The 10,379-nt window shown below is 46.9% G+C and overlaps 1 protein-coding gene across 1 annotated transcript; it reads right to left on the bottom strand.

Moving 5' to 3' along the window:
* Window positions 1–5,190: 5,190 nt before the first annotated feature.
* Window positions 5,191–6,109, bottom strand: LOC119292381 (putative E3 ubiquitin-protein ligase SINA-like 6). Its single transcript, XM_037571241.1, has 2 exons — window positions 6,038–6,109; window positions 5,191–5,886 (listed from the first exon to the last, which is right to left on the bottom strand). Exons 1-2 carry the CDS (start codon window positions 6,107–6,109, stop codon window positions 5,191–5,193), a joined length of 768 nt encoding a protein of 255 aa, XP_037427138.1.
* Window positions 6,110–10,379: the final 4,270 nt, after the last annotated feature.

Consider the following 10,379-nt stretch of genomic DNA (forward strand, 5'->3'; position numbering starts at 1 on the left):
GAGTCTTCGGCTGGGCGGCGGTCGGGAGGCCGGCGGAGGAGCGTGGGGTTTCGCGGGTTTTGGCGGCCTCGGTGTACGAATGGGGGGGAGGGGGCGAAGGGGAGGGGGGAGCCAAGCTTAGGGACGCGCTTGTCCGAAATGTAGGGTAAGTTACCAGCGTACCCCCACCGGTTTTGACACCGCGACGTGGAGCTTCATTTCCGGCTGAGGGGTAGAAGGGGGATTTCGCGTGTCTGGGCTGCGGGAGCGATTTCGGATGAGGAGGGAGTTCTCGCGCGCGTCCAAATTTCGGGATAACAAGGCGCGGCGCGGGTTGAAGAAGCGGGAGTTTCAAAGCAGGTGAGACAAAAGATACTCGAGCTTGAAAATTTTGGGATAACAAGATGCGGATTCCTTGTTCGGCAGAACAAACTTAACGTGTAAAAAAATCATACAAGACACAAGAGAGTCATGTCCCCTTTTACTATATTGCTATAGATGCCATTGAAAAAACTACAAGAAAAAAAATTGGGAGAACATGATTACCCTGCACAGTACCAAATCAATTCGCACTTCCCTCAACAACAACAAAAAACAAATCAGTTCCCACCAAAGAACGAGTAATGTCCCTTTTTATATGATTACAGATGCCATGATCTCGAATTTCAATATTTGAATCCACGTTATGTTGAATTCAAATATATCATTAGGTGACCTTGCGGTTTATAATTGATGTAGTCATACATTTTGATCTTCCATCATATATGAACATTTTACTCCACCATGTGAACATATATATTGTCGTCTACCATATGGACTAAATTTGAATCAATTTTCCTTATTTGAATACGATTGTTGTCAAGTTATACAATAATTTAAATAGTATCTTGATAACAAAAAGACATGCATATAGCAGTAATCATATTTCACTATGAACTACATGTACCATATGCTCTCCAATTCAAATATCTGTATCCATTTTATGTTGAATTCAAATCATAGTACATTATTGGTCTAGGTAGCGAGATGTTCGGGATAATCTAAACCCTGTTTTCATATGTATAATTTTTGGCTGAATTGGGACAAGTTTTGGTATAAGCCTCTTGCAAAACCGGAGATTCTCTCAACAAGCCTCGTGGTTCCGAGAGGGAACGTGTCACCTTTGTGTGCGAAACGATATACGCTGCCTCCCCCTGATTTTATTTACAGAGGCAACATAGAACTATATGAGTGCCCTGTTAAATTTTGGAATTATTTCGGGTTCATTTGGCCTTTTTATACATTAATTGAGTTTCTGGACTTTTAATGTGCATAATCTAAATATGAATTGCATGCACATGCTCCGGTGCCAAAGTGGGTTGAAAAATCACATGTGTGTCCTTGGTTAAATTTCTAGGTCCCATGGAAGAAATGAGAATGAAATTCAAACATCTGGGCATCATGACTCTGCCGAGAACATCGAGAAACTTAGATTTTAAATTCATGTAATGAAACTTGGCATGGTGTCATGTCATGGCACTAACATGTTGTGGTAAAAAATTGGGCCGATTTGGAAGCTCGTGGTTCTAAGAGGGAACGTGCCACCCCCCCCCCTTGAGTTTCTTAACAAAGGCAACATAGAAATACATTAGTGCCATGTTAAATTTTGGAATTATTCCGGGTTCATTTGTCGTTTTTTATACATTAATTGAGTTTCAATGTGCATAAGTCAAATTTGAACTACAAGCACATGCTCTCGTGCACCAAAGTTGGTTGAAAAATCACATTTGTGTCCTCGGGTGAATTTCTAGGTCCCATGCAAGAAATGAGAATAAAATTAAAACATCTGGGCATCGTGGCTCGGCCGAGAACATTGAGAAACTTGGTTTTAAAATTCTTGTAAATCCAAAACACGCCTGAAAATCATGAAACTTGGTATGGATGTCATGTCATGGTACTACCATGTTGTGGTAAAAAAATGGCCGAATAGGAACAGATTTTGGTATAAGCTTCTTGCAAACCGAAGCTTCTCTCAAGAAGGCTCGTGGTTCTGAGAGGGAACGTGTCACCTTTGAGCGCGAAACGATATACGTTGTCCCCCTTGAGTTTATTTACAAAGGCAACATCAAACTACATGAGTGCCCTGTTAAATTTTGGAATTATTCCGGCTTCGTTTGGCCTTATTTACACATTAATTGAGTTTTTGGTCATTTAATGTGCATAATTCAAATTTGAACTACAAGCACGTGCTCCCGTGCACCAAAGTTGGTTGAAGATCACATTTGTGTCCTCGGGTGAATTTCTACTCCCATGCAAAAAATGAGAATAAGATTCAAACATCTGGGCATCGTGGCTCGGTCAAGAACATTGAGAAACTTGGTTTTAAAATCATGAAACTTGGCATGGTGTCATGTCATGGTAGTACCATGTCATGGTAAAAAAAATTGGCCGAATAGGAACAAATTTTGGTATAAGCTTCTTGCAAATCGGAGCTTCTCTCAAGAAGGCTCGTGGTTCTGGGAGGGAACGTGTCACCTTTGTGTGCATAATTCAAATTTGAAATACAAGCACATGTTCCAGTGCACCAAAGTTGGTTAAAAAATCACATGTGTGTCCTTGGGTAAATTTCTAGGTTCCATGCAAGAAATGGGAATGAAATTCAAAATTCTGGGCGTCGTGGCCCGGTTGGAAACATTGAGAAACTTAGTTTTTTAATTCCTGTAAATCCAAAACACGCATGAAAATAATGAAACTTGGCTTGGTGCCATGAAATGGCACCAACATGCTGTGGTAAATTTGCAGTCCGATTTGCGAAGGTGCACACATTAACAATCAACAAAGTCATTTTGGAACAAGTGCTGTCACGTTACAATCGGAAACATAAGTATTATTGAAACCGTGGGCGTTCTACTTACTAGTACCATTTACGTGCCGCCACGCGTCCCCATTTTTTATTAGCTAGGAGGCGCCGTGCAGGGTAGCTATTTGAGTACGAGAGGCGTGTGATCAGACCCCTGCGCGTGCTTATTAGGAGGAGAGCCCTTTGACCTCCATCTGCCGTCCACCTCTCTCCCAAGGTCTCCATTAATGGCGCCCGAGCCTCTGTTTAATGGTGTGGCTATGTCTCACACGACTGAGATTTAAGAGAGAAAAAAGAAAATCTAACAGCACGGATCTTGATGTAAGATCCGACGGACCTATATAGCATCTACTGCGACTTATAGCAAGACTGATGAATATATAAGGACGATTTTTTTTTATCAAAGAAGGGCTTGCCCCTTCCGATTTTCATTACTGTAAACCACCACAATTCACAAGAAGTTCAGCACAACTCCAGCCTAACACGAAGGACTAAAAGTACCAGATTGAAATCACAACATCCCAAGAGGCCAACAAAGGCCAAACATCTGCGCTAGAACCCAACATTTCACAACCGACGACACAATCGACATCCTAAACCGATTATTACATCAAAATAAACCAGGAAACTGAAGGAAGCCTAGCAGCAACTAGAAGAACAGCAACGCCAGGGTCGCCACAGCAAGAGTTTTCTTCATTCCAGCCTCGCAACATTGATCTTCCACAGAAAGATAAGGACGATTAATTGTCTTACATTATTAGAAAGATAATTAAAAAAGCCACATGCGGCTACGCCCAAAATACACAAGGGCAAAAGAAGAAGGAAGACAAGGATCTGGCTTGCTGATCTCTACTTTCTTGATGCGTTGCTGCAGGCCGCAGGAACTAGTCTCCGCGGCGAGCGGCGATGAGCTCTTTCGTGCCCTCAAGACGCTGCTTGAGAACATCCACGGATTCCTCCACCAGCCTTTGGCGCTCGTTGCGGAGCATGTCATTCTAGTCCATAAGTTTCTTGACGATGACGCCGGTCCTCTTCAACAAGGCACTGGTCTCCTCATGCTGGTCTGCACTTCGGACGATCTTCTCCCTCAGCAGGTCGCGCTCAGCCTGGAGCCTCTCATTGCCCTCCCTTAGTTGCCGGATGATGCCGGTAGCCTGTTCAAACGAGGCTTTCACGTCGTCCTGCAACCTCGCCAAGCCGGAGATCTGATCCATCTGGCTATGGACGATCGCATGCATGCGCCTGTAACAGTCGTCGCCTGCCCGCGAGAAATTTTCCCAGGCCGCCGCGGCGCGGCGGGACATCTCTGCTGCTTCTGCAGCGCGGCCGGACCAGACTGCTGCATCGACGGCGCGGCGGGACCTCCGTGCTGCTTTAGCGGCATGGCGGGACCTCTGTGCTGCTACTTCCGCACGGCGGGACATGTCGGCTGCTCTCGCAGCGAGGCGGGACATCTCTCGTGCTTCCGCTTCCATGCTCGCCTCTCCCTGGTAGCAATCTCTCGACCCAGAACTCACGCTGGCCATGGCAGACGCAAGGGAAGGATGCTGAATGACTTGTTTGTTTTTGTGGATGAGGAGTTGAGGAGGAATGTGCAGTCATCTTGGCATACTAGTATTTATAACCGAGTACTAATACGCTCCTAAGTGGGAAACCGTTTAGGTTGTGATCGGTGTGAACAGGTTTGGAATTCAATATACTAGTGTGGTACTAATACGCTCCTAAGTGGGAAACCGTTTAGGTTGTGATCGGTGTGAACAGGTTTGCAATTCAATATAGCGTGGAGTAATTTGTAATGTGACGAGACGCAAGCTCAAGAACTTGTACTCTGAGTTTAGTAGTACGTTATACAGGAAGAGAAGAGGTGCACGCACGCACTCGTCCTCTCACCCACGCGTCTGTTTTTTCTCGAAAAGGAGGATGATGACCCCCGGCCTCTGCATCTGGGAGACACACACGCATCTGTAGCTACGAATTGTAGTGTTCTCAACCATCCGATTGGCTCTATCATGGATGTACCTATATACTAAAACATGTCTAGATACATCTATATTTTGACAAATGGAAGGCATGTATTGTGGAACGGAGGGAGTGCTTGTCAACAAAATGGATAAAAAGGGACGTGTCTAGAACTAAAATATGTCTACATACATCTCCTTTTATCCATTTTGATGACAAGTAGTACTCTTACCCAAAGGAACTTTATATCGAATAGACACAAAATATCCGTTCGACTGTTGGAAATTACTGATCAGATGTCAAAGTAATTGTTGCAGCAACACCAAAACCCACCATTTCTGAAGCTAAAGTAGACCAAGGTAATCCCTATATTAGCATATTACTAAGATAAACAGAAGGCACTGTCAAAACATTTAGGACGTGAGCTTGTCAATCTGAATGTGGAGGGACACAAGCTTAGCCCCGGCCAGCACCTTGGGCGGAACTGTCAAGAAGGTCAGCTCCTGCACGTCGACGTCGCCGGGATCCTTGCTACTTGTCACCTCCATTTCCACCTTGACGGCATCGGTCGTGCCTTTGGGCTCCCCCGGCGGGCCGTTCGCCCACAGCTTGGCCAAGTAGTGCGGCAGTGGGGACGCCCCCGCTCTGATGCAGACGACCGACACGGCGATAGGTGCGCCGATGTCGAGCACGCCGCCGACCAAGAAAAACGCGCGGCGGTCCTCCTCCGCGAACAGCAAGAGCCGTGGCTCCGACAGTGGCACTTGTAGCTGGAGCACCTTGCCGTACTGGATCCTGTGCACGGGCATGGGATGCGCGGTGCTGATGTGGTGGTAGAGCGCCGGCGGCGGGCCTTCGTAGCCGTAGACGGGCACAGGGCATTTGCAGGGCGCGAGCGGACGCACGCTCTGGTGATCGGCGAGCTTGTGGTAAGTGACGTAGAGCCCATAGCCTTCGTGCGGGCACTCCACCCTCACCGACGAAAGGAAGGAGTCCACCGCCGTGTTCCGCACATCGAAGCCACCACCGCGCTCGCACTTCTGGCACTGCTGCTGGTTCCCGGAGCGCTCGACTCGGCAGTCCGCACAGGACAGGTGCCCTCCCTTGCACTGCAGAAATCAATCCAACAGCATATCAATCAAGAAACCTGCACCTTGCTCAATCAGCCGAACGGACGAGGTGTATTCAAACCTCATACATTGGAGGCGTCAAGGGGCGGAGGCACAAGGGGCAGTGGAGCACGGTGAGGTACATCGAGACCTTAGAGAGCTCCATCGCCGGGTCCTGTTCCTGTTCGGTCTGCATGATCTCGCCCTCCTCGTGCACAACCATCCTTCAAGGTGCATTAAATCAACACATGCAAGTACTATCAAAAGAAGAGTCATGGCATGCATGCATGTGTTGTAATTAATGCATCGGTAAACGCAAATTATTGAAATATATCGAGTGCAGTGCTTTGATGTGTCGCGTCAACTCGTACATCAACGAGAAGTTTGATTATACTCTCCTTCACGGACTTAACTGCACCTGCCTTTGGCCGTATGACAGGTTGGCCACACACCTGTTGGGCCCACCTATCATACATGCAAAGACAGGAGCGTCCCTCCCTCGCCCATGAGCGTGGTAGCTGGCAAGACTAGGAGAAGCTTTCGCTACACGCTCTCCCTCCCGCACGCGATGGACATGCAGCAGTTCAATCAGTGCCAGATGGCCAGAAGCGTACTATAGTACTCCTCCAGTGCAGTAGTACACCATCACTGTTCGACTTCCCGAAGAGGCGAAGAGCCAAGCGTAGTCCGGACGCTTGTGTTGCAGTTTCATGTGTAGAGTAGTCTAGATAGCGTGTACCGTGCCTATAAGCTTAAAATCGTTGGGGTCGGCTCCATGCTATGTGGCCGTCTCGAAGTTTTTTTTAAATTAAAATAGTCTTCTGGCCCTACCTGTCACCCTGGTGATTGTAGTTTGCACGCTCATCTGGTCAAGACAGGAATATATATTTTAATTTGTTTTTTTCGAAAAGGGGGGACTCCCCGGCCTCTGCATCAGAACGATGCATATGGCCACGTATATTTTAATTTGTTGTGGGTAAATGTTAGAGGTTGCAGCAAATATATTGTACACTACAGGTCTTTCAGCCAAGTTTAGAGGCAAACATGTGGGGCCAGTGCTATGATGTGTCGCGTCAACTCGTAGAACGAGGAGAAGCTTGATTTTACTACACGCCTTCTCCCTCGCCCATGCGCGCGGTTGCTCGCAAACAAGCACAGGCTTTTGCTTAGTAGTACTACTTCCACAACAAGCTATCCGTCCCGCTCACGGTGGACGGACATGCAGCAGTGGATTCGACACTGTAGAAGCAGTAGTAGTAACATCATTGTTCGTCTTCTTGAAGAGGCGAAGAGCCAAGCGCAAACCGAACGTTGCAGTTGCGAACATTGGAGCACGCATATAGCCAGGCTCTTGGATGAGACAAAATTGCTATGTGAGCCCACTATTGTACTAGTACGTACAACTACTTGCTAGTATAGCCCTGTAAAACAGAAAGGAGTATTTGTCCTTCTAGAGATTTCAACAAGTGACTAGACTACACCGAGACGGAGTACATATGGAGAAAAATGAGTGAATCTGCACCGTAAATAAATACGTACTAGTTCTATCGTTTTCCTCTCCGAGGTGCACAACATTGAGTATACTGACTAGTCTCTTTTTGACACGCATTTACGGTTTTTTTTGACACATTACAGATGCAAGCACTCATATACACGCGCATACACTCACCCCTATGAACGCACACACGCACGGCACTATCATCTTGAAATTTACGAAGTCACCATAGGCACCTCGTCGTCAACGGGTCCATAGGTGCTTGAATGCCAAGGAGGAAGAGGGTAGCGGTTCACGAGACGTTGAACGGTCAATGATGCATCCTCAATTACATGCAGAGGGAATTAATTGGAGAAGCAGACTAGAGCCAGCACGATGTGAATGCAACAGAGTTTGGACTCTCATATAATAAAGGCGTCCCACCACACCAATCCATCTACTCCCAAGTCTCTGCGCAACACTACTCACTCCAATCCAAGACCAAGTGACCAGAAGCCACAAGCACCTATGGAGGCGATGGACGCGAGCGGCAGTCGGTTGTGCCAAATCATCCAAGGGGCCGGCCTGTGGCCCCGCACCATGCAGCATTTCCAAACGGTGCTGGCGACCGCAGGCATCGTAGCCCTCGCCGACGCTGGCTTCGCCTCTCGCATGGACGACATGATGGTCAACTCCATCTGCAAGTTCACCGCCGTCAAGAAGCGCGCGGACGACCGTGCCGTACTGCTCCAGCCCGCGCACCCAGGCTCCTCATTGCCTGCCACCCTCATCGGCCTACATGGTGTTTAACTCTTTCAAGCCCTGGTGGCCCTGCAGGTGCCGGAGGTCGCGACGAAGAATGTGCACCTCGAGGCCGCGCTCGCCATGCAGCGCCTCGCCATGCAAGAAACCGTCGACCTGCACATCCACGTGTACGAGGAAATCGTCTACATAGGCCACTACAAGGCAAACAAGGACAGAAAGACGTTGGCCTTCTTCTAGCGGTTGGAATCTTTGGACGCCATTGTTCAGAAGCACGTCGACCTGGCCACGAAAGCCGCTGCTACTTAGGCGCCGTTCGGTGGGCCGGCGCCCTGAGTCGAGGAGGTGGACGTTGTTGATGGATGCATCTCTTCTTCTTGCCTCCTATAACCAGCACTGCATCGCCTCGTGGCCTTAATGTTTTATTAGTATAGTACTCCCTCGGTTCCCAAATATAAGTCTTTCTAAAGATTCCAACAAGTGACTACTACATACGGAGCAAAATGAGTGAATCTACACTCTAAACTATGTCTTCATACATATGTATGTTGTATTCCATTTGAAGTAGTATCTAAAAAGGCTTATATTTATGAACGGAGGGAGTATATGGCATTTTTTATTCTAGTCGTAACGTTTTCACTGTGAGGTGGGGCCGCAGTTGAGCAAACCCACCCCACCCACCGGGCGTCGGCCGAGTTTAGAGCAAGTATAATAAGGTGATGTAGGCGGGCTGTAAGACATTAAATATTATATTCTTGCTTACTTGGAAGAGAGAGAAGAGCAGAGAGAAGAGAAGCGGGCTACTAGTTAACAGCCGGCTGCAGCACGTGCTCCTAGGTACTACCTCCATCCGGGTTTATTGGTCCTCATTGTATTTCGTGTTAAATTTTGACCATAGATTAAACTAACAAAATATTTACGCATGTCGCAACCATTATATTTTTGAAAACTATGTTCAAATACGAATCTAATGAGATATTTTTTTTGACATGCATTAACATTTTATTAGTTAAATTTGTAGTCAAAATTTGGCACAAACTACAAAAGGGACCTATAAACCAGGACGGAGGTAGTACTTTGTGAGAGAGTGGAATGGGCCATGTATCAACAAAGTAGTACATATTTATATCTAGCTATTGTACTTTTGGCTATAAACTTGACTATATGTGACATGGCAACATCATATAGCCAGCAGCTGGCTATATTATTAACCATGCTCTTAGAGAGTAGAAGAGAGAAACGAGGGAGGAGGGCTAGCTGTAGCACGGACGCTGTTGTCAGATGGGACTCGTGTTTACAGAATAGGAGTACTGAGCACTCGTGCCTCTTTTTTTTTAAGGGAAAAATTAGTTGTATGTCTAGTACCACTAGTTGGGTGCGTGCAACCTATAGCTGTCATCACTTTAGGTCTACTTTTCGAACCGCGGCTACGCTTCACAGTACATATTTTTCATGCATTTATCCTCCTATATGTACTCCTAGGCTATTTCCACGTGCTCCCATTCGCCGACATGTGGGACATAGAGCATCTGGGTCGTAGTGCATGCACGACTCGGAGAAAATGCCGGGGTACTTTACATTCCAGACCTCACGAATTACATGCAAACCCCCCGCAGAAGAATAAATAAATCAATGAATTACTACATGAAACCGGATTATTTTCGTGGAAACCGGAGCACGTTCATTAAATTTTGGACATAACACGTTTATAAAAAATGACCGGACCTAAACCAGTCTAAGGTCCTCTTTGATTTTTCCCGAAAAAAAAGGGCCTCTTTGATTCGCAGGATACTAAAAACACAGGAATGGGTAAAGTATGATGGTGATGAACCGAGACGAGGAGAACGCTAACTCGGTTAGAGGTTAGAGTTAGATTCTAACCCTGAACTAACTCTAAACCAAAGAGGTGTATGGATGGTAGGGTTAGATTGACAATAAATGATCTATCTCAATCATTTGACTACTTTGGACACTATTTTTAGTCAGACTTAAACATACAAGTCGTCAATCAAGCTTCACAAAATAAAAAAACACTTCATGAAACAAAGAATGAGCTAACTCATCACGGAAGTTGTTCACGATAGGGAGGGAGCCCGGAGCCCCTCACGCACCGAGGGAGGAGCTCGCCATCGTCGCTCTGGAGGAAGGCTCTGTAGAGCCCAAGCCCCGGGAACCCCTCCGACACCGGCCCATGCGAGTTGAGGTCGACACCGGCATGGGTAGCAGGGCCGCTTGCCGCCGACTGGGAACTTAATCT

This window comes from Triticum dicoccoides, chromosome 4B, assembly GCF_002162155.2.
Source record: "Triticum dicoccoides isolate Atlit2015 ecotype Zavitan chromosome 4B, WEW_v2.0, whole genome shotgun sequence".
NCBI lineage: Eukaryota > Viridiplantae > Streptophyta > Magnoliopsida > Poales > Poaceae > Triticum > Triticum dicoccoides.